This window comes from Chiloscyllium plagiosum, chromosome 32 (assembly GCF_004010195.1).
Source record: "Chiloscyllium plagiosum isolate BGI_BamShark_2017 chromosome 32, ASM401019v2, whole genome shotgun sequence".
NCBI classification, from domain to species: Eukaryota; Metazoa; Chordata; class Chondrichthyes; order Orectolobiformes; family Hemiscylliidae; genus Chiloscyllium; species Chiloscyllium plagiosum.
Genome location: NC_057741.1, coordinates 42,219,160 through 42,244,606, shown reverse-complemented (window position 1 = coordinate 42,244,606; position 25,447 = coordinate 42,219,160). Strand labels below are relative to the sequence as shown.

The window sequence follows — 25,447 nt, the reverse complement described above, 5'->3', positions numbered from 1 at the left end:
AAGCTAGTGTGCTTCCAATTAAACCTGTTGGACTATAACCTGGTGTTGTGTGATTTTTAACATCTTACATCAGGACAGTGTGCATGCCAATATTTGCAAGAAATATCCTGGGATTAGACAAAGATATAATTTTAAAACACAATTTGGAGATGCCAGTGTTGGACTGGGGTGTACAAAGTTAAAAATCACAACACCAGGTTATAGTCCAACAGGTTTCATTGGATGCACTAGCTTTCGGAGCACCGCTCCTTCATCAGGTTGTTGAAGAATGATGAAGGAGCAGCGCTCCGAAAGCTAGTGCTTCCAATTAAACCTGTTGGACTATAACCTGGTGTCGTGCGATTTTTAATTTTAAAACACATTCAACACTGCTATTCCCGTGCTAATTACCTGAAGTAGTTATAGACTTTACCCAGTCCTTTTTGCATATGCCATGTAGGCATTTCCCTTTAAAAAATGAATATGGATCTTAATCCATCACTTGGCGGTGCCTGAGAAGAGGTTCACTAGATTGATTCTAGAGATGGAGAGGTTTATCTTATGAAGAGACACTGAGTAGTTCAGACTTATACTCTCGGGAGTTCAGATGAATGACAGGAGACCCAAGTGAGGTATACAAGATGCTGAAGGGGATCAATAAAGTACATGTAAAAAGGACATTTCCTCATGTGAAGCAATCTGGAACAAAGAGGCAGTGTTTTAAAATGAGGAGTAGCCAATTTAATATAATGATGAAGAAAAATTAATTCTCTCAAAGTTTATGAATCTGTCAAATTCAATATCCAAGTGCTGGGACACTGAGTGAATTTAAGGAGAAGATGGGCTGATATGATGCAGAGCTAGGCTGAGGAGTGGCAGATGGAGTTCAACCCTGTCAAGTGTGAGGTTGTCCATTTTGGAAGGAGAAATAAGAATGCGGAATACAGGGTTAACGGTAGGGTTCTTAGTAAGGTGGAGGAGCAGAGGGATCTTGGGGTCTATATTCATAGATCTTTGAAAGTTGCCACTCAGGTGGATAGAGCTTGTAAGAAGGCCTATGGTGTATTAGCGTTCATTAGCAGAGGGATTGAATTCAAGAGTCGTGAAGTGATGTTGCAACTGTACAGACAACCGAGTGTTACAAGGGGACATAAATTTACGGTGAAGGGTGGAAGGTATAGGGGAGATGTCAGGGGTGGGTTCTTTACCCAGAGAGTGGTGGGGGCATGGAATGCGCTGCCTGTGGGAGTGGCAGAGTCAGAATCATTGGTGACCTTTAAGCGGCAATTGGATAGGTACATGGCTAGGTGCTTAAGCTAGGACAAATGTTCGGCACAACATCGTGGGCCGAAGGGCCTGTTCTGTGCTGTGTTGTTCTATGTTCTATATGTTCTATGGACAGATCTTTAATTAGCCGTGGGTTGCAGGGTTATGGAGAGCAGAGTTGAGGTTGGCCATGATGGTATTAAATGACAAAGCAGCCTCAGCCTCAAGATGCTGAATTTCCACATGTTCTATTAGTGCAAATCCCAAAAACATCCCATCACCAGACCATCATAATCTCCCAGACCATCCACAACCTCACCATCTGGAGCTCTCCCATCCACAGCCTCCAACCTCAGTCCGGGAAACCCCCCCATGGCCCAGTCGACCTCCTACCCAAAATCCACAAAACCTGACTGCCATGGTCAACCCATCATCTCAGCCTGCTCCTGCCCCACCAAACTCATCTCTGCATACCTTGACACCATTCTGTCTCCCTTAGTTCAGGATCTCCCCACCTACATTCTGGACACCACCAATGCCCTCCACCTTCTCTATGACTTCAGTTTCCCTGGTCCCCAACGCCTCATCTTCACCATGGACATCCAGCCTCTGTACACAACCATCCGCCATGACAAAGGCCTCCAAGCCCTCTGTTCCTTCCTCTCGCGCCAATCCAACCAATACTCTTCCACCAACACACTCATTCGACTGGCTGAACTGGTTCTCATCCTCAACAATTCCTCCAAGTTCTCCTACTTCCTCCAAACCAAAGGGGTAGCCACGGGCACCTGCATGGACCCGGTTGTGCCTGCCTATTTGTTAGGTACATGGAGCAGTCCAGCTCCCGCAGCTACACCAGCACCATACTCCACCTTTTCCTCTACTACAGCGATGACTCTATTGGCACCACTTCATGCTCCCACAAGGAGGTTGAACAGTTCATCAACTTAACTAAACACCTTCCACCCAGACCTCAAGTTTGCCTGGACCATCTCAGATGCCTCCCTCCTCTTCATGGACCTCCCCATCTCCATGTCTGACTCAACACTGATATACACTACAAACCTATGGACTCCCACAGCTACCTGGCTACACCTCCTCCTACTACCTCTCTCTTCTCCTCGCCCCACCCCATTGTAAAACTGCTATGCTTTATTCCGAATTCCTCCGCCAGATCTGCTCCCAGGAAGACCAATTCCACTGCAGAAGATCCCAGATGGCGGCCTCCTTCAAGGACCGCAATTCTCCTTGCCACATGGTCGACGATGCCCGCCAGCGTATCTCATCCACTTCCTGCACCTCCACCCTTGAACCCCATCCCTCCAATAGCAACAAGGACAGAACTTCCCCCGCCCTCACCTTCCATCCCACCAACCCCCAGATACATTGCATCTCCTCGGCCATTTCCGCCACCTAGAAACAGACCCCAGAGATATATTTCCCTCCCTACCATTGTGTGTTTTGGAGAGACCATACCTTCCACACACCCCCCACTCCCCTCCCCCCAAACCCCAATCTACCCTTCCCTCCCACACTTTCCCGTGTAATTGCAAGAAGTGCAAAACCTGCGCCCACACCTCCAGCCTCACCTCCATCCAAGGCCCCAAATGATATTTCCACATCTGACAGATTTACCTGTACTTCCACACGTCACCTACTGCAACCATTGCACCCGATGTGGTCTCCTCTACATTGGGGAGACAGAATGCCAACTTGCGGATCATTTCAAAGAATATTTCTGGGACACCCGCACTAATCAACCCCACTGCCTTGTAGCTGAACACTTCAACTGCCCCTCCCAACTCCAACAAGGACATGCAGGTCCTGGGCCTCCTCCATCGGCAAATCCTAGACACCTGCCACCTGGAGGAAGAATACCTTATCTTCCACCTTGGGACCCTCCAATCACACTGGATCAGTGTGGATTTCACCAATTTCCCCCCCATCCCAGTCCCAACCGTCCAACTTGGCACCGTTCTCTTTAACCGTCTTACCTGTACATCTTCCTTCCCACCTATCTGCACCACCCTCCTGTCCGGCCTATCACTTTCAGCCCCACCTTCATCTACCTATCAGTTACTTGAACCTGCCCATCTTTGGAATCACCTTAGCAAATATCTTCTTCAATGTCCTCATGGCCTTCACATCCTAATTAGATTAACTTCAAACTGGGCACAATGGTCTAACCAATTTGTAGTGCAGTTGTAGCATAACTGCTACTTTTGTATTCTATTCACTTCTTTAAATAAAAGTGAGGAGCCATCAAATTCCTATTTAAAAACAAAAATGAACAGCATTGCAAATGTGTAAACACTGATATATGTGAAAGACATTTTTTTTCTCTCTGCCTGACAAGAGTATCTGACATTGCCCAATTTTATATCTGAATACTCAAGCCTCAGCACCTTTTAAAGCTTCATCTCTTCATTCATAAATCTTATCTAAATTCATCCTCTTAAAATCCATTACCTCATTTCTCTGCATGAAAGTGTATTTGATTTTGATCAATCTAGGTTGCTTTAACCTTCTTACAGCGGCTTGCATTCCTCCTCAGTTAATTACACACCCCGTTTTTTGCCTCAGTGACGAAATGACATCATTGTACTACACAAATGCAATGGTCAATAATTGTAGCATCAATTAGATAGTTCTCCAGTGGGAGAAAGTGAGGACTGTGGATGCTTAAGATCAGAGTTGGAGTGTGGTGTTGAAAAAGGACAGCTGGTCAGGCAGCATCTGAGCAGCAGGAGAGTCGACGCTTCAAGCATAAGCTCTTCAGGAATCTATTGAAGAGCTTATGCTCAAAACCTTGACTCACCAGCTCCTTGCATGCTGCCTGACCAGTTCTCCTTGCAGTTGCTTGTAAGGAACTCAGTTGTGTTAATATGTTTAAAGAAGTGCAATTAGATTGTAAGACAATGGAAGAAATTGGAAAAGTCGGCCCCTCAGTCTACCTTCATTCAATAAGATCTTTGCTGATTTTCAACCTCAACACCACCTTCAAACTGATCCCCAACAAGCTAAACATTTAAAAATCTAATCAAAATTCATTCATGGCCATAATATGATCATTGACAAAGCATCTAGACAAGAGATAGAATTCCAAAAATTCCAAATTCAGAGTGAGGAAATTTCTTATCTTAGTACAAATGGCTGCTCCCTTAGCCTTGAACAATGGCCCGACAATTGTATCCATAATCTCAAACCCTCACAGGATTATAGAATCCCTACAGTGTGGAAACAGGCCCTTCAGCCCAACAAGTCCATGCCAGCCCTCCAAACAGCATCCTACCCAAGCCACTTCCCCTACATTTACCCCTGACTAATGCACCTAACGTACACATCCTGAACACTATGGACAATTTAGCATGGCTAATTCACCTAATCTACACATCTTTCAATTGTAGAAGGAAACTAGAGCACCCAGGAGGAAACCCACACAAACAAGGGGAGAATGTGCAAACACCACACAGACAGTTGCCCAAGGCTGGAATCGAATCCAGGTCCCTGGCACGGAGGCAGCAGTGCTAACCACTGAGCCAACATGCCACCCCAGAGTGGGACAGTGCTGGTCTTTAGTGTTTGAATGAGATCATCGCTCAATCTTCTATACTCCACAGATTAAGGTGATTCCACTATTTCTTCTCAAGATTTTCATCTCCGGAATTGACAAGTGAATCTCTGTGCATCCCATCTAAGGCAAACACATTCTTCCTTGGTCATTTAGATCAAAACAAAATACCACAGATGTATTCTCACTGAATGATGTACAATTGCAGCCATGAGAAAATATTAATTTCATTTTTCAAACACTCCCAGAAGTACATACTTCACAGCCCCCATTATACATCAGCTGACACGTATAAATCCTACAGCACAGAGACAGGCCCTTTGGCCCAAACTGGTCCACGCCGACCAAAATGTCCATCCATGTTAACATCATTCCCTGCACTTTTGCCCATATCCTTCTCAGCCTTTCCTATCCATGCATTTGTCCAAATGCCTTTTAAATGTTGTTAATGTACCAGCCTCAACCAACTCAGCTGGCAACTCATTCCACATGCCTACCACCTTGTGTAAAAAAGTTGCCCCCCAGGTTCCGTTTCATTCTTTGCCCTCTAACCTTAAACTGATGTCCTCTGGTCCTCAATACCTCACCCCTGGGAAAAAGACTGAGTGCATTCCCAATATCTATGCCTCTCATGATCTTATGCACCTACGTGAGGACCCCCCCCACCAGCCTCCTACGCTCTAAAGAAAAAAGTTGAGACTGGTGATGGGAAAAACACAGGTCAGGCAGCATCCAACAAGAGTGAACATTTCAGGCATAAACCCTTCGTCAGGAATGAGACTTGGTGGGCCAGGGGGCTGAGATAAATGAGTGTGGGAGGTAGGTGAGAATGCGATTCTTAGATACCTATTGCATTCTCAGCTACTTCCTCCCCCCAAATTATCGCTCAGCCCCCAGCCCACAAGCCTCATTCTGATGAAGGGCTTATGCCCAAAACATCGATTCTCCTGCTCCTTGGATGCTGCCTGACTTGCTGTGCTTTTCAACACCACATTCTCAACTCTGTCCTTCGGCATCTAGAGTTCTCACTTTCTTCTAAAGAAAGAAGTCCAAGCTTGTCAAACCTCTCCCAATAAACTCAGACCATGGAGTCCAGGCAACATTCTTGTAAATTTCTTCTGCACTGTTTCCAGTTTATTAACATCCTTCCCACAACAAGGTGACCAAAATTGAACATAATACTCCAAGTGCGGACTCACCAACATAGTGTACAACTGCAATGTAACTTCCCAACTTCTATTCTCAGTGCCCTGACTGAAGGCCAGCTTGCCCAAAAGCCTTCTTTCACTGTCCTGTCTACCTGTGACTCCACTTTCAGAGAACTGTGAACCTGAACTCCAAGATTCCTCTGTTCCACTCCACTCCTTAAGGCCCTACCATTCACCATGAAACTCCTACCTTGATTTGACTTTCCAAAATGCAAGACCGCACACTTACTTATGTTAAACTCCATTTGCCATTTCTCAGCCCATGTCCCCAGCTGATCAACATCCTGCTGCAATTTCTGATTATCTTCCTCAGTGTCCGCGATACTGCCTATTTTATTGTCATCAGCAAACTTATTAATCATACCTTGTACATTCTCATCCAAATCATTGATACAGATAACAGTAATGGGCTGTAAGGCACTCCATTAGTCACAGGCCTCCAGTTTGATAAGCATCCTTCCACTATTAACCTCTGCTTCCTACTATCAAGCCAGTTGTGTATCCAATTTGCCAGCTCGCCCTGGATTCCATGTATATAATTTTTAACACCAGTCCGTGTGGAACTTTGTCAAAGACCTTACTGAAATCCATACAGACCATGTCTACTGGCCTGCCCTCATCAACGTTCCTGGTTACTTCAGAGAAGTCTAACAAGTTTATGAGGCATGATTTCCCACTCAAGGCCATGCTGACTACTCCTAATCAAACCCTGTCTTTCCAAATACACGTATATCTTATGTTTCGATCTTCTCAAGTAACCTATCCACCACATATGCAAGGCTTACTAGTCTATAGTTCCGAGGCTTTTCTTTGTAGCTCTTCTTGAATAATGACAACAATTCACTATCCTCCAGTCTGCCAGGACCTCACCTGTGCTTAACTTACTGAACCCGTCCAAACTCCTTGCAACCTCAGTACTCCTCAGAGGTGGCTTCCACATTGATTTTGGATCATTAACAAATGGAAATGCATTGTGTTCAGTCCCTTCAACTGTTATTAATATATACTGCATACAGATAATGCAGCAATTCAAATCCTTTCAGCACTCCACAGGAACAGCTTGCTAAAATGAAAATTAGTCATTTATTCCTAGCTTGATTTCTGTCCTTTAATCAATTTCTATTCCTGTTAATATATTATTTTCAATGTATGAACGCGGGAAAACTGGATTGATGAGGGCAGAACGGTAGATGTGATCTATATGGACTTCAGTAAGGCATTCGACAAGGTTCTCCATGGGAGACTGATTAGCAAGGTTAGATCTCATAGAATACAGGGAGAACTAGCCATTTGGATACAGAGCTGGCTCAAAGGTAGAAGACAAAGGGTGGTGGTGGAGTGTTGTTTTTCAGACTGGAGGCCTGTGACCAGTGGAGTGCCACAAGGATCGGTGCTGGGTCCTCTACGTTTTGTCATTTACATAAATGACTTGGATGCGAGCATAAAAGAGGTATACTAAGTAAGGTTGCAGATGACACCAAAATTGGCGGTGTAGTGTACAGCGAGGAGGGTTACCTCAGATTGCAACAGGAACTGGACCAGATGGGCCAATGGGCTGATAAATGGCAGATGGAGTTTAATTCAGATAAATGCGAGGTGCTGCATTTTGGGAAAGCAAATCTTAGCAGGACTTATACACTTCCTGGTAAGGTCCTAGGGAGTGTTGCTGAACAAAAAGACCTTGGAGTACAGGTTCATAGCTCCTTGAAAGTGGAGTCGCAGGTAGATAGGATAGTGAAGGCAGTGTTTGGTATGCTTTCCTTTATTGGTCAGAGTATTGAGTACAAGAGTTGGGAGGTCATGTTGCAGCTGTACAGAACATTGGTTAGGCCACTATTGGAATATTGCGTGCAGTTCTCTATTCCTTCCTCTCGGAACGATGTTGTGAAACTTGAAAGGGGTCAGAAAAGATCGACAAGAATGTTGCCACGGTTGGACGATTTGAGCCATTGGGAAAGGCTGAACAGGCTGGGGCTGCCTTCCCTGGAGCGTCAGTGGCTGAGAGGTGACTTTATAGAGGTTTACAAAATTATGAGGGGCATAGATAGGGTAAATAGGCAAAGTCTTTTCCCTGGGGTCAGGGAGTCCAGAATTAGAAGGCTTGGGTTTAGGGTGAGGGGGCAAAGATACAAGAGAGACCTAAGGGGCAATTTTTTCAGAGAGGGTGGTACATGTATGGAATGAGCTGCCAGAGGAAGTGGAGGAGGCTGGTACAATTGCAACATTTAAGAGGCATTTGGATGGGTATATGATCAGGAAGGGTTTGGAGATATGGGCCAGGTGCTGGCAGGTGGGACTAGATGGGGTTGGGATATCTGGTCAGCATGGACTGGTTGGACTGAAGGGTCTGTTTCCATGCTGTACATCTCTATGACTATGAATGAGTTCTTAAATTGTGCCAACCCCTTCTTGGGGAGCCTTATTTAATGACAAGTGGAAACCAAAACATTCTAATCCCCAAACCCATCATCCGCTGGTTATATTTTTATCCACCTAGTTATATTGCTCCATAGTAAATTGGTCAAATATTTCCTTTTGGAATCAAGTCATAGGTTTATAGAACCACATGATTTACTAAGTGCCCTGATAATACTCCGAGCACTTTTCCTCCTATTGATGTCCTAATTTCTTAAATAACTATTCGATTTGTTATCTTTGTTATGAAATTGAAGGCATGTACTGTATCTTTGAGTGTGAAAGTTGGCAAGCACCTGTCATGTGACTGACTAGCAGGCAGAGTGCGCTGGAGAATTGAAAAATATAACCTTAAGATGTAAACTAAATACCTGAACTGTACTTACAGCAGTTCGAACTTAGGCAGTTTAAAACTATGTCCCAAGATACTAAAACCCAATCGAATTTGAATTTTACTCTTTTGACAACATTGAACCAATGAGACGATCGGATGTTTGGGGTATAAAAAGCAGGCATTTTGGACAGTTAACCAGAAAGGGCACCACCTTCCGCTGTTAGGCAGGCTGTCTGAAAACACTATCAAAAGGTATCTTTTCGTATCTATGCAGAAGACCAAATGACGACCCAGGGAATCTACAAACAGAGGAAGATTGACACCGGGGATGGCAGTCACTCTCTGGTTTTCAAAACTGAGTTGCTGTAAATCTAATAGGGGCTTTATTGGATTAATATATTGTTACAGAGTGGGAGGTAGATAACAAACCATAAAGAGAAATGAGGCTTAGAGTTGTAAATAGCTGTTGCTTAATGTTCACTTTTAGAGTTAAAGAATAAAATTGATACTTTAACAGATTACAAGGCAAGGTGAACTGTTGTGTGTGTTTGGCTAAATTAGAAGGGTTTACCGCCAGTCATAACATCTTAAATCCTTGACATTGTTCCATTTTCTAGGGAATTTTGAGATTACAACCACTGATTACTCTCTGCAGCTACCTCTTTCAGAATTTTAGGATACAGTTCAAGGCATTTCTAACTACGTATTAATTTCTCCCGCATATTTCTTTTAGTAATGATTTACTCTACATTCTTTACTCAAATTAGTCCTTTCTTTATTTGTTATGATTTTTGTGTCTGCTATTATTATGAAGGAAGAAACAATGTTTTAAATATTGCATTGAACTGTGAACAGTACTCTACTCCAAGCATGAGCCAACCGAGGCTTGAGACAGGTTTCTCAAAGTCAGCAGTGATGCAATGGGTCAAATGGGTTCCTTCTGTCTGTAATCTTAGTCTGATGGGAAACAATTTGGAGATGGAGATAAAGATCCAAGGAATGCTTAAGTTTTGAAATCAGCTTGGCTTTGATGAAAGCCACTGATGCTAATTCAGAACTCATGATTTATGCTAGCAAAGTGAACAATTCATCCTCCTTTTTGGGAAGTTAATACCCAATTCCATCTAATGGGGAAGAGATAACCCCCCTAAATTTACTCGAGATATAGGCGTTGCCGGCTGGGAGTCAAAGAGTGCAGTGCTGGAAAAGCACAGCCAGTCAGGCAGCATCCGAGGAACCTGCACCTCGGATGCTGCCTGACCAGCTGTGCTTTTCCAGCGCAGCACTCTTTGACTCTAATCTTCAGCATCTGCAGTCCTCACTTTCTCCCCATTGCTGGCTGGAGAAATTGTACTTCAGGACCTGACTGTCAGCTTGCTTGTTAAACTGCTGCAGCACTCTGGGTATAGTTAAGTCATGGCCAAGTAGATAGCATTCCAACACATCAATTCAGTTCAGTTTCTTGTCAGTGCTAACCTCCAGGATGTTGATAAGACCATAAGACATAGGAGTGGAAGGCCATTCGGCCCATCGAGTCCACTCCGCCATTCAATCATGGCTGATGCGCATTTCAGCTCCACTTACCAGCGTTCTCCCCGTAGCCCTTAATTCCTCGAGACAACAAGAATCTATCAATCTCGGCCTTGAAGACATTTAGCGTCCCGGCTTCCACTGCACTCCGTGGCAATGAATTCCACAGGCCCACCACTCTCTGGCTGAAGAAATGTCTCCGCATTTCTGTTCTGAAATGGCCCCCTCTAATTCTAAGGCTGTGTCCACGGGTCCTAGTCTCCTCGTTTAACTGAAACAATTTCCTAGCATCCACCTTTTCCAAACCATGTATTATTTTGTACGTCTCTATTAAGTCTCCCCTTAATCTTCTAAACTCCAAAGAATACAATCCCAGTATCCTCAGCCATTCCTCATATGTTAGACCTGTCATTCCAGGGATCATCCGTGTGAATCACCGCTGGACACGTTCCAGTGCCAGTATGTCCTTCCTGAGGTGTGGGGACCAAAACTGGACACAGTACTCCAAATGGGGCCTAACCAGAGCTTTATAAAGTCTTAGTAGTACATCTCTGCTTTTATATTCCAACCCTCTTGAGATAAGAGACAACATTGCATTCGCTTTCTTAATCACGGACTCAACCTGCATGTTTACCTTTAGAGAATCCTCGACTAGCACTCACAGATCCCTTTGTGCTTTGGCTTTATTAATGTTCTCACCATTTAGAAAGTAGTCTATGCTCTTATTCTTTTTGCCAAAGTGCAAGAACTCGTACTTGCTCACGTTTATTCCAACTCTCTGCCTTCTGTTAGACAGCCAATCCTCAATTCATCCCAGCAGCTCACCTTGAACACCATGGGCCCTCACCTTGCTCAGCAGCCTCCCGTGTGGCACCTTATCAAAGGCCTTTTGAAAGTCTAGATAGACCACAGCCACTGGGTTTCCCTGGTCTAACCTACTTGTTACCTCTTCAAAAAATTCCAACAGGTTTGTCAGGCATGACCTCCCTTTACTAAATCCATGTTGACTTGTTCTAATCAGACTCTGCTCTTCCAAGAATTTAGAAATGCTCATGTCATTGAACATCAAGGAGTGGCTGTCATTTGCTCTGTTTGAAATGGGTATTGCCCGGCATTCCTGTGAAGCTAATATTATTTGCCATTTATCAGCTCAAGTACGGATGTTGCTCAAGTCTAGCATTCAGACAGCCGTTGAATTGCAAATGGTTCGGAACATTGTTTAGTCTGTGAACATCACCACTTTGACTTTGTGCTATAGGGGAGGTCACTGGTTAAGGATGTGAAGATATTAGAGTCTAGGGCAGTACCTTGATAATCTCTTGCTGAGATCTCCTGGAGTGGAGACGTCTGACTTCCAAAAACTTTGCAACAGACGCAATTCCAACCAGAGGAGTGTTGTTCCTCCCTGCCCTCTATTCCTATTCACTTCAGTTTTGTTTAATATAATCTATCAATCATTATACTTCGCTCATTCTGGGGTGTTTTGTTTCCAATATTATTCTCTTAAAATAAAAATTTGGCTGAACAAAAAAAAAGGTATGAGCACAAACAATTTATCATCATTTCTAAAACAAGGTCTAATCGGTTTTTGGGTTACTGTAATTACACAATATCCTACCTACTGGAGTACCAAAATTTGACTATCAAAACAGTCCATAAGTGAATTCAGTAATGACATAATTAGATTTCCCTCGGAAACATCTGCAAATGCTAATTTACTTGATTGATGGTTGGTAAATGGTTCCTTTAAGAGGTAGAGTGCTGTAGGACTGCACCTTTAGAATAGAGGAGAAAATATGGTTGTGACATAGACAAATTGAAAGCAAAACAGCTGGCTGACGCTGAAAAGCTCACCAATCTTGTTTGCGATGGTTTCAGACAACACAACATATTGCCAAAACCAGTAGTCAGGTGATCTGAACGTCAATAGGTACAAATATATAAATGTCTGTGCAACTCGGGCAAGCAAGGATTCATTTCAGTCATCAAACTCAATCCACTCATCAACTCTCACAAACTGATATTGTTGCAGACCCAGTCTAACTTCCAGTGGAATACAGTGACAGTGTAAATAAGACCCTCAGCAAGAGCAGAAAAACGCTGACTCATTCAAGGCTTACATCACTGTGGAATCTGTCATCGAAGCCAAGTGATCCCCTCAACAGCTACAAGTGAGATCCAAGTGCTAAAGCTCTGAATGCACGAGGATCCACTCAATATAAAAATCCAAAAGACTGCAAGACAGTACACGGACAACAGATACAACTTGGCTAGAAAATTCAGCTGTCCTTCAACACAGGGACACAAAGGGATCAAAAGGCAGCAAGTTAATCAATAAAGAACTCTAACCCATCCAGACAGCCCTTCACCGTACCACCTCCATTCCCTAAACCACTGCTCTAACTCCCCTCTCCAAATGCGATAAAGACAGACTCCCCCCTTGCCTCCCCTACCATCCCATCAGTCTCTGCATCTAGTGCATCATCCTTAAACTCCACCAACTCCAAGCAGACGCCCCCCCCCCCCAACCCCAGAACATTTTCCCCTCCCCAGTCCTCACCGACTTCCGTAAGGACTGTTCCCTTTGCCAACCCTTTGTTTGCGCCACACTCCCACCAATCCAGCAGCCCCCCCACTCAAAAAACCCTGCAACCACATAAGATGCAACACCTGCTGGTGCACCACCCTCACCTCCAACCAGGGCCCAAACAGTCCTTCCAGGTGACAGAGGTTCACTTGCCTCTCGCCCGACTTAGTTTACTTCATCAGATGCACCGATGTGATCTTCTCTACAATGGAAGACCAAACAAAAACTTAGGGAGCGGTTTGTCGAGCATCTCAGCCAGGCTCCCGGGGCCACCCATTTTAATTCCCCTTCCCATTCCCTTTCAGGCATGATCATCCTCAGCGTCCTCCATTGCCACTACGAACCAAACCGCAAATTGGAGGAACACCTTATCTTCACATGGGCAGCCTACAGTCCGGAGGACTCAACACGGCTCTCCAATTTCAAATGACTTTCCTTCCCATCCCCTGATTCACTTCCCAGCTCTGTCCCTCCCTTCCACCAACCTGATTCATTCCTCCCATTAACCAACATGTTCGTACTCCTGCCAGTCTTCACCTAACCCCACTTTGCCACCCTGCCCTGCCATCCCCTTTACCTGCATCTCCCCCTACACCCACCCCTCGTCCTGTAGTGTTGCACTGGAAACAGCGATTTCTCCACCTGCTGATGCTGCCTGGTTTGCTGTGTTCTTCCAGCCTCCTGCCTCAAAAACAAAGGCAGGGGAAATTATTATTAACAGTAAAAAACAGTTGTACACTTGGGTGAAAAATGACCATAAGCTATATTCCAGGAAGGCCAATGTCACTACACAATCTCTAGACACCATAGAAAGCCAGCCCGTTATTGCGCAGCTGAATATTAACTCAACAGTGGAACTGCTTAGGAATACTGGTGATTTGTTTGCCATGGACAAAGCTCCCAGTGAACACGTAACAAACTCAAAATAGAAATCCAGCACCCTCTTGCAGCTCGCACACAAACTTCTGTATCTCTAATTGAGGGAGGAGGCAATTCCTCAGAATTTGCTGATATGAAGATTGCAACCTTGTACATGGACAAAGGTAACCACAATAACTGCAAATAAGGCAAGCTCTGTTGAGCATTGAGGGAAACTTACTTGCCCATGCGGCTCGTCAGATTGCAAATCCTGGCTGGATGCATCTACCCCAAATCTCAGAGTGGTTTTAGAACTGGAATATTTACAATTAAGAGCAACTGCAAGAGAAACAAAGGAGACCTTGAGATATTGCCTTCAGCAATCTCACCAAGACATTCAACTATGTAAGCTGCTGGAGTAAATTAGCTGCTCACTGAAGCTGTTCAACATGACCTGCTCTTTCCATGAAAATACAATAAGTTCAGCTATGACAGGGCAATGTGGGAACTCAGATCTGCGGGCTGTGTTGCGGAACTGGCACTCTGTTTGCCTCAGTGCAGAGGGTGTCTACTCACATGCCAGAACTGATGGAAAGCTATTCAGCCTTGCTCATCTGAGATCCAAACCAAAAAGGTGTGCCAAGTGCTCAGCAGAGCTGCTCAACATCGATGATGCCGCAATAATATTCCACACTGAGGAACACCTGCAATAACAAGTGGACAGGCACTCTCACACCTGTAAGAGGAGTTTGTTTTGACTATCAGAATCCAAAAGACAAACGTTATGATCCAGTATGTTAACATACCATCTTGTCAGTACTGACAATGTGACACTAAAGTTTATTGATTGCTTCACATACCTACACTCCACAATCACCTGCAAACTGAACCTACAAATGTGGAAAAATGCCCAAGTTCACAAAAATCTGGACAAATCCAAATGAGCAAATCACCAGCCTATCAATGTACTTGTGATCATCAAGAGACACTCAACAATAACCTGCTCACTGACATTCAGTTTAAATTCAACCAGTCACTCAGCTCCGGACCTCATTACAACCTTGGTCCAAACATGGACAAAACAGCAGTACTACAGAAGCGAAGCAAGAATAACTTACCTTGACAGCAAGGCAGCATTTTAGATTTGGTTTCAAGTATAGAAGTACAGGAGCACAATGAGAGGTGTGTAATGTCACCTCACAAGGTACAAAAGTAGTCAAAGAAATAAAGTTTAAAAGCTTAATCATTATCTTCATAGAATAAGTGGAAAAATAAAGAAATAAAGCTAAAAGTTCAACAGTCTGCATCCTCTGCTTAGCTTGCTCTCCAGGAGGCCACAGCTGTCAGTTCTCGATGTCACCGCTGGTACCAGGGTAGCTCCCTCACTGCTCACTCTTCCTGCTCTGGGCCACGATGCCATCACTGCTGCTAAAGCTGCCTGCTGCCCAAAATCCTCCTGCCTCCGGAACATGCCCAGGCAGGACCCTCTCGCACCCCGGGTTTAGAGACCAGACTAAGACATTGCTGTGCCAGGCTGAGAGACTGGGGGGGGGGGGTTGTTGTTGCTCTATGCTGGTTGCAATCATACCTCACATAGCAGAAGATTGTTGCAGCTGTTGGATGTCATCATCTCAGCTCCATGATAGCAGTGCAGACATCCCTCAGCATCAAGTCTTAGACACAACCAGTGTCAGCTTCAACAGATCTTCATAAGGTCAGAAGTGGAGTTATCCCAGATCCAACCTTCCAACGTGGCACTGCCCTCTTGATGTCCTATCTTCCTTCTCATCTATCCACTCTAACCTATCATCACCCTCAGCTTCATCTACCTATCACCTTCCAAGCTACCTTCTTCCAATCCCCTCCCATTTATCTCTCAGCCCTTTTGGGGCCCCCTCACCACATTCCAGATGAAGGGCTTATACCCAAACCGTCAACTCTTCTGCTCCTCGGATGTTGCTTGACCTGCTGTGCTTTTCCAGTGCCACACTTTAACTGTGCCAGACAACTGCCAAGCAATGATGATCGCTGACAAGCAAGAATCTAATCAACTTCCCATGACACAATTCCATCACAGAATTCCCACAATCAATATCCTGCAGCTTACCAGTGACCAAAACTGAACTGGATCTATCACAAACATTTTCCTGTACGACTATATCACCAACCACCAGCTCAGCACTGGTTATTTCCTTGATGGATAGTCATAAGGATTTCAAATTCTGAACTACCCAAAATCTGGCCACCTTCAACAAGGCATGGGTTAGGAACGTGAAGGAAGCCTCTCCAATTGTTGAGGAATGCAGTTCCAACATACTTAAGCAGCTTTTGAACCAGCGTGGTCGATATATACCCTGTCCAAAACCTTAAAAAATATCAAAACATCAACACAGTGGCAATATACACCATCTGCACGATGCATGTCAGTATTTCATCAGGACTCCTCTGACAGCATCTTACAAACATGCATCTTCAACCAGCTAGAAAGACAACTGCAGCAGAAACATGGGAACGCTACCTGCAAGTTCACCTCCAAGCCACTTCTTATCCTGACTTGGAAATACATTGTTGTTCTTTCATTGTCAGATCAAAATCTTGGAACTTCCTGACATCACTGCGGACGATGTTACATATGTGGACCATAGTGGATCAAGAAGCCAGCCCAATAATACATTCTCAGTTAGCTACGTGCAATAAATTCTGGTCAGCCAATGTGTGGAACAACAGCAACCTGACTGAGAACACCAAATGCAAGACAACACGTTAAACTGAAGGAAAGGCTCACTGGTTTCCACATTTGTTGCCTGAGTCATATCCAAGGCAGATCTTAGTAGGAGAAGGTCATCAATTGAGTTTTCAAGCATGTACTAATCTCATCAGCAAACATTAATTGCTAACAAACAATGTCCGCTCTGGCACAACCATGTTCATCAGGTGGATAATGGCTGCCATGCAAAAGACCTTCTGTATGGTGAACCAGCCACAGGGTCACGACCTCAGGAGATATGCAGATTGTGGACATTGATGATAGAGCAAAAGTCACTGATGAAAGCCTGCAACCTCTGTAGTTTGACTGACTGGAAGGGCATTGGAAGCAGAAATAAGCAGGTCAGCTGGCCAAAAGCCCAGAGAAAACAGTAGCCAGTGAACCACATACTTCTCAGCCAAAGATCTTCATCTGCAACATGAGGCAGAATAAATTATGCCAGTGTGGGACTTATCGGGTGATGCTGAACAGAATTGACCACCATGACAACCAATTGTCCAAAAGGATGGGACTGCTGCCATCCTCAAAACGTTTCCCAAGTGATGGAATAATTACATTTTCATTCATGCAAAAGATAAAATACAGATGTCAAAATCTAAAATACAAATTTAGAACTCCGCGAATACTCAGATTAGACAGCACAACCATAACTGAGCTGAAACTCTAACATCTGTTTTACTTATTAATATTGCATGAATTGTTGAGTGTTTCTTGGATTTCCTGTTTATAGATTAAAGATCTAAGCAGGCCTAGAAGTCATCCAATTCAGGAACTTCAGCATTCAAAACTTAAGCAAGCGATTACTAGAAAGTTTTGTATTCCATCCAGTTGGGTGATGGGCTTATGCTGTTGAACAGTGAAGTAAAGAAAAACAATGGGAGGGTATTTTGCAGAGGAATTTCATACAAGATTGGAGCATACACTGCGACGGACGAATGGGGTGGGAAGTGGGAATTGAAATGGCATGGGATACAAGACAAAGAACCTCAAGTATAAAGTGTACATTTAGTTTAAAGGAACTTCAGAATCAGTTAATTTTCACTTCAGTTTATTGTAATATTACAATTTGCTTCCTCTAAAACTATGTAATTAAAATAAATGCACATTCAGCATTTTTAGTTCAAGGCTGGAGCATTAAGAAATATTCAAATGAAACTCTAGTTATTATCACTTACCATCTTCACTCCTCTAAAAAAAGGCTCTGAGGTAGAGTTGGCTGCACCAGCAGACGGAGGTGTTGGAGGTACCTTATTACGAATTCCAACACTCGTCAGAAGACAAGCAATTGCTGCAGGCACGGCGTACACTATCATCTGAAAATCAAAAAGAACTTCATTCAGAATATATTCTCTCTGGAGCATACTAGGAGCATTCTAAATTATAATTAGGATGATCAACATCACCAAGATTTTTGTGTGCGCTTACCAATACTGGCATTGAAGATGGCTTCTTCACCAACATTGGAGAAAGTATATTGGCAAAGAGAATACCCAACGGATTGGCTAGATAGTCAGATAGGAAACAAAATTCAATTATGACATAGCAACTGTGGTGTTACATTTTGTAGAGTCAGAGTTACACATCACGGAAATAAATCCTTGGGTCCAACAACTCCCATTTGCCAGCATTTGGCCCATAAAGCTCTAAATCCTTCCTTGTACCCCATTCAGATGCTTTTTAAATGTCGTATTTGTACTCACCTCCACTACTTCCTCGAGCAACTTATTCCATATACACACCATCCCCTGTTTGAAAAGGTCATTGCTCAGGTCCCCTTTAAATCTCTACCCTCTAATTTTGGATTCCCCTATCCTGGGGAAAAGACCTTGGCTGCTCACCCTGTCTGTGCCCCTCATGATTTTATAACTCTTCGAGAGAGTAGTATATGAATAGGAAGGATTTAGAGGGATAGGAGCCAAGTGCTTTCAAATAGGACGGGATTAGGTTAGGATAGGTGGTTGGCATGGACAAGTTGGACTGAAGGGTCTGTTTGCATGCTGTACATCCCTATGCTTCAAATGACTGAGCCATGGCTGAAAATCAGGTCAAACTGGGCTACCATGCATATTATGAAAAAACTTTAACATCTAGCACATACATGGGAGAAGCATGGCTTGATTTAAATTATACAACCCTAATGGGTTTCAACTCTTAAATTTGGTGTGATAAACAGTTCTCAATACTCTAATTGAAGCCTCATTTGTGTTTCATACATTCACCAAAATTTCCCTGTTCTTGCATTCTTTGGCTTGACCAATCCATCAAAGCATGCTATAGTAAACAACAAACAACAAATGCAGATCTCAAACAAAAATTGAAATTGCTAGAGAAACTCAGCAGGTCTGGAATCATTTGTTAAGAAAAAGCAGAGTTCACATTTTGAGGGTGAAGAAGGATCACTTCAACACATTCTGCATGTCTTTTGCAAACTCTTATAAAAGGTAGTTAGGTGTTTACCCAGATGGCTGGCTAAAGCTTATATCTATTCCATAGAAATCCAAATGAAAAGTCACTAATTTTTTTTGAAAGATGGATCACATACGTTCTATGCCAAACTCACCCATTGATGAAATCATGTTTGCTGTTGCTCTCTGTTGTTCAGGAAACCAAATAGCAGCCACTTTTGTTGGAGAAAACAGAACCAAAGGTTGTGCCAAAGCACCAAGAGTCTGGCCCACCATCAGGAGAGGAAATTTCCAGCTTTCTTGAGGTATGAAGTCAGCAACGCTTAAGAGTTGCATGGCACAACCAGCCAAGTTCAGCCATGAGCTCAGAATCAGCTACATACAGAAAATAAGAGGGATTACTAAATGATTAGATGGTAGTCAGTTGGTACTTCTGTGTATATGCAGTGGAATACTTTTCCACTATTTTGGGCACATCTACAGATATCCTCGTTTTCAATCCCTGCTTGCTCAAATTATGTTGTCAAGAATAAATTCAGTCATCTTTACAACCTCTGATCATCCATGGAAATAATCTTACATCATTGAAAGCAAACTGGCTTAATGTAAATAAATTACACTTCATTAGTAGTATTCAGGAACTATATAATGATCATATAGCTCAATAGAATTCATGTTTTTAACATTAACTTTACTTGAGCAGCATCTGTGTATAAGCACCATCTATTTCCAACAGAGGACTCACACCTGCAATTTAGGTTTTGTTGGGAAACACATTTGAAAATTAATTGGGCATCGGGGTCCCTATGCTCTTCTACCATACAGTCATAGACATCAAATTTTAAAAAATTGTTGCTCATTCAAATAAACAGACTCTCAGGCCGACTAGAGGGATTGAACACATGGATCATCACATGCCAGTGCAAAGAGTGACCTCCAACTAAGGAATTGGCTCTTCAGTTATGTCATACAATTTGAAAGTTCTTTTGAAGGCGAAATGTAGATCCAGTAACCAACCTCAATTCACACCATCATTGGCATTAATTGTCTTATTTCTAGTCAGTTGATTATTTTGAATTTCTGGATTGTTTAATCCTTTGTCCAATTCTTTCCTGTTCCTTAGAGTGGTGTGCAAAGTTTTGGCCCAAAAGTTTTAATGGGGACTGTGAGATTAGCAGCAGAGGGTAGGAAGTGGATCAGATTAACTCACTGTACATCAATACAAATTACCGAAATGCAACCAAATAAACATTGTTAGAAAGCTTTGCTCAGAGCTCAAAAGCTCAGAACTCTTAGAAGGTGTGATCAGTTGTAGTCTAAGAAAATGCAGAATCCCTGTGGTATATTCCAAAGCAACAAGTTTGACCACCAAATTTATGTATATATGTAAACAGTAAAACAAACACACAATCCAAAAGGATTGAGCAGGGTAAACTCTGGAGAGGGGAGTAGGACTTGTTTATCACTGTATTTAACTGAAGAAAACTGCTATCAAAGTTGTTACACACCTAGCTATGTCAGTAAGTCAGAGAGACATGGAGATAATATAAAACTTACCGACGTTTTAAGTCCAAGCATGTCTAGTATCCACGTTGTCCAAAAACCAAAGGGAACACCAACAATGAGGTAGATCATCGATAGCCAATTGACTTGATCCATGGAAATATGGAAATACCGAGCTGTTTGGTCCGCAATTGGAGCGAATGTCAACCAACACTGAAATAATCAGGAATAGTTACGTACAGACCTACTCTTGCAAAGTGCATTTCACAAAGTGAATGCAAATGACAGCATCAGAAGACACTGTCAGACAATTACATAGCATTAAAACACCATTTCCTAGTTTTGTGCTTCCAGCTGTTACAAGTTGGATTCTAGGCTGAAACCTGTCTTGATAGATCAAAATTTGTTTTTGTTATTTAGTAAAGTGGTCTTTCACAAACAGAAGCCTAGAATGCTACAGAAATGGTTTTAGCCATAAAACAGACAATCTTATTACATAAAAGCAAGAAACAACTGAACCAAGCAGTTTACATATAACAATTGGAAAAATTTTGAAACATTCAAAATACAATCCTGTCTATTCAAACAGCACCATTTTACAGTACTCAAAACCAAAGAGAACTCAATTCTGTACCACATGTATAGGTTTTAATTTTACTGTAGCTTCAATTCCCTAACTTGAGTTTTGTAGCTTCATCCTTGATTACCACACAACTCATTTTAGAATTGCTTAGCTTTTAATAGCCCCTCAGGTTTCTAACCAAACATTTCAAGTATGGAAATTTCAAAATAAAAGCTCAATAAAGTTAAGCAATTTTCTTACTTTTATGAACTAGTTTCTCCAAGGGAAAGGAGCTATTTCAAAAACTAACTTCAATTATGACCTTCAAGAAGAAAAAGCTCTAAAGTTATGGATTTTTCCAAAAGGTGGGGGAAAAAGCTCCAGATTCTTCTAAATTGAAAGCAAGTTAATGCCCTTAAATATTGACTTCGTCCACTTGTAAAACTCTCACAATGCAAACAAATTTCCATTTTATCCTCAAGGCACCATCTCTCATATTAATTTAAAAGATCCCAACTCCAGAAATACTAAACAAGCTGAGCATTAAATCCCCTCACTCACACACAAAAATCCACATGCCACTGTGTTCAAAATATCAACTCTAAAATAAATTGGACATAGGAACTAAGAACAGGAGTAGGTAGTTCATCCTTTGAGCCAGCTCCGCCACTTAACATGATCATGGCTGATCTTAGAGTCAGATGTACAGCACAGAACTTGTCCCTTCAGTCCAACTTGTCCATGCTAACAAGGTATTAGACCATAAGACATAGGAGTGGAAATAAGGCCATTCGACCCATCAAGTCCACTGTCATTTAATCATGGCTGAAAGACATTTCAACTCCACTTACTCGCACTCTCCCCATAGCTCTTAATTCCTTACGAAATCAAGAATTTATCAATCTCTGCCTCGAAGACGTTTAACGTCCCAGCTTCCACTGCACTCCATGAGTGAATTCCACAGGTCCACCACTCTGGCTGAAGAAAGTCTCAAATCCATTCTAAATTTAGCCCCTCTACTTCTAAGGCTATGCCTATGGGTCCTAGTCTCCCCACCGAATGGAAACCACTTCCCAGTATCCTTTCTAAGGTATGTATGATCTTAAGTTTCTACTAGATCTCACCTCAACCTTCTAAACTCTAATGAATACAATCTCAGGATCCTCAGCCGTTCATCGTATGTTAAGCCTACCATTCCAGGATCATCCGTGAGAATCTCCGCTGGACATGCTCCAATGCCAGTAGGTCCTTCCTGAGGCGTGGGGCCCAGAATTGGACATAGTATTCTAAATGGGGACTAACTAGAGCGTTATAAAGACTCAGAAGCACACATCACTGCTTTTATATTCCAACCCTCTTGAGATAAATGACATTATATGCACTTTCTGAATCATGGACTCAAACTGCAAGTTAACCTTTAGAGAATCCTGGACTCGTACGCCCAAATCCCTTTGTACTTTTGCTTTATGAATTTTCTCACCGCTTACAAAATAGTCCATGCCTGTATTTTTTTTTCATACCCCCCAGAGTGCAAGACCTCACATTTGCTCACGTTAAATGTCATCAGCCATTTCCTGGACCTTTTGCAAGGTTTGTGAAGGTTTGTAGCTCATGTTGCAGTTTAGGGTGTAGGTTTGATATCCAGACGTTTCATTACCTGGCTAGGTAACATCATCAGTAGCGACCTCCAAGTGAAGTGAAGCTGTTGTCTCCTGCTTTCTATTTATATCTTTCTCCTGGATGGGGTTCCTAGGGTTTGTGGTGATGTCATTTCCTGTTCGTTTTCTGAGGGGTTGATAGATGGTATCGAGATCTATGTGTTTGTTTATGGCGGTGTGGTTGGAGTGCCAGGCCCCTAGGAATGCTCTGACATGTCTTTGCTCAGCCTGTCCCAGGATAGATGTGTTGTCAAAACCATGGACAAAACAAGATAGAAGAGACATTTAACATCATCAACAACACCCTCACAGGCATAAAATTCACCAAGGAGGAAGAAGCCGAAAACAAACTCGCATTCCTGGATGTCACAGTCAAAATAAAAAACAACGGAGAACTACAAACCTGCATATACAGAAAACCGACAAACACTGACCAAATACTAACTACACCAGCAACCATCCCAACACACACAAACAAAGCTGTATCAGAACACTATTCCAAAGAGCCACCACACACTGCAGCACAGATTAAGATTAGATTACTTACAGTGTGGAAACAGGCCCTTCGGCCCAACAAGTCCACACCGCCCCGCCGAAGCGCAATCCAACCATACCCCGACCCCTACATTTACCCCTTACCTAACACTGCAGGCAATTTAGCATGGCCAATTCACCTGACCTGCACATCTTTGGACTGTGAGAGGAAACCGGTGCACCCGGGAGGAAACCCACGCAGACACGGGGAGAATGTGCAAACTCCACAGAGTCAGTCGCCTGAGGCGGGAATTGAACCCGGGTCTCTGGCGCTGTGAGGCAGCAGTGCTAACCACTGTGCCACCGTGCCGCCCACAACTTCAGAAAACAGAGGAGAACCACCTACACAACGTATTCAAGAAGAACAGATACTCAAAAATTACAGTGTGCAGATTCCTCAAGAACAAACCACGACAAGCAGACCAAACACAGCCAGAAGCCTAACCACCTTACCATACATCAAATAAGTTTCAGAAATGATAGCCAGACTAAGACCCCTCGGAATCCTAGTAGCACACAAACTCACCAACACAAACAAAAACTAACAAACTTAAAAGACCGAGTATAACCCATGGACAAAACCAACGTCATCTACAAAATTCCATGCAAGGACTGCCACAAACACTACGTAGGACAAACAGGAAGAAAGTTAGCCACTACACGAACACCAGCTAGACACAAAAAGACACGACCCTCTCTCCCTCGCAGCCCTACACACGGATGAAAAAAACCCACCATTTCGACTGGGACAACACATCTATCCTGGGACAGGCTAAGCAAAGACATGCCAGAGAATTCCTGGAGGTCTGGCACTCCAACCACAACGCCATAAATATGCCATCTATCAACCCCTCAAAAAACTAACAGGAAATGACATCACCACAAACCCCAGGAACCCCATCCAGGAGAAAGATATAAATAGAAAGCAGGAGACAACAGCTTTGCTTCACTTGGAGGTCGCCACTGATGATGTTACCGAGCCAGGTAATGAAACATCTCAGTGAGCAAACCGACACCCTATTTCCTGGACCATTCTGCTAAACTGTCTAAATCTTTTTGCAGCCTCCCCAACTCCTCAGTACTACCTGCCTGTCCACCTAATTTCCTATCATTAGCAAACTTCACCAGAATGCCTCCAGTGCCTTCATTCAGATCATTAATATATAAAGTGAACAGCTGCGGCCCCAACACTGAACCCTGCCTAATCTAGCCCCATTTGCCAGCCCTTGGCCCATACCCCTCTAAACCCTTCCTATTCATATACCCATCTGGATGCCTTTTAAATGTTGTAATTATACCAGCCTCCACCGCTCATTCCATACACATACCACCCCCTGAGTGAAAAACATTGCCCCTTAGGTGTCTTATATTTTTCCCCCCTCACCCTAAACCTATACCCTCTAGTTCTGAACTCCCTTATCCCAGGGAAAAGACCTTGTTTATTCACCCTACCCATAATTTTATAAACCTCTATAAAGGTCACCCCTATGCCTTCGATGCTTCAGGAAAAACAGCCCTTGCCTATTCAGTCTCTCCCTAAATCCTCCAACCCTGGCAATATCCTTGAAAATCTTTCCTTTCAAGTTTCATAACATCTTTCCGATAGGAAGGAGACTAGAATTCCATGCAACATTCCAAAAATGGCCGAACCAATGTCTCGTACAGCCACAAGGTAATCTCCCAACTCCTATACTCAATACTCTGATCAATAACGGAAAGCACACCAAACGCCTTCTTCATTATCCTATCTGTGACTCTACTCTCAAGGAACTATGAACTTGCACTCCAAGGTCTGTGTTCAGCAACACTCCCCAGAACCTTACCATTAAGTTTTTTTTTATAGATATTTTTATTAGAAATTTAACATTTTTACAAGTTTACAAAAATAAACAAAACTCTCAGATATAAACATTGATATACAATTAGCTCAAATATACAATAGCCAAAATTTGACAAAAAGAAAACAAAACAACAACAAAAAAACCGAAAAGAAAAAAAAGAAAAAAAAAACAAACAAAACTCAACTATCTACTAATCTAACCTACAACTAACCAGAGTGTATATTTAAGTCTCTTACATGCTCGGAATGTGTTAACATCAGATGTAATAAAACCCGTATTCGTGCGGGATTCCTCCCCAGAGGGGCCGCGGACCAGCCAGGTTTGTAATCTCAATTAAATAAAAGCCCTTGTTAGGATAGCCGAAATATCTGTATTTATGTAATTCAAAAAGGGCTGCCATATTTTATAAAATAATTCGGTCTTTCAGTG

At 43.0% G+C, this 25,447-nt stretch overlaps 1 protein-coding gene across 4 annotated transcripts in view; it reads right to left on the bottom strand.

The window, feature by feature from the left end:
• The window catches only part of slc49a3 (solute carrier family 49 member 3), a 95,814-nt gene that overhangs the window by 46,344 nt on the left and 24,023 nt on the right, over positions 1–25,447 (bottom strand). For 3 of the 4 annotated variants that reach the window (XM_043674549.1, XM_043674546.1, XM_043674547.1), the window contains exons 2-5: positions 20,478–20,636; positions 19,076–19,295; positions 17,941–18,017; positions 17,691–17,828 (exon numbers count right to left, since the gene is read on the bottom strand). In XM_043674549.1, the coding sequence (XP_043530484.1) occupies positions 17,691–17,828; positions 17,941–18,017; positions 19,076–19,295; positions 20,478–20,579 (537 nt within the window). In that variant the 5' untranslated portion in view covers positions 20,580–20,636. Of the gene's footprint in view, positions 1–17,690; positions 17,829–17,940; positions 18,018–19,075; positions 19,296–20,477; positions 20,637–22,642; positions 22,665–25,447 lie in introns of those variants that run through there. The other variant, XM_043674548.1, reaches the window with a different exon arrangement.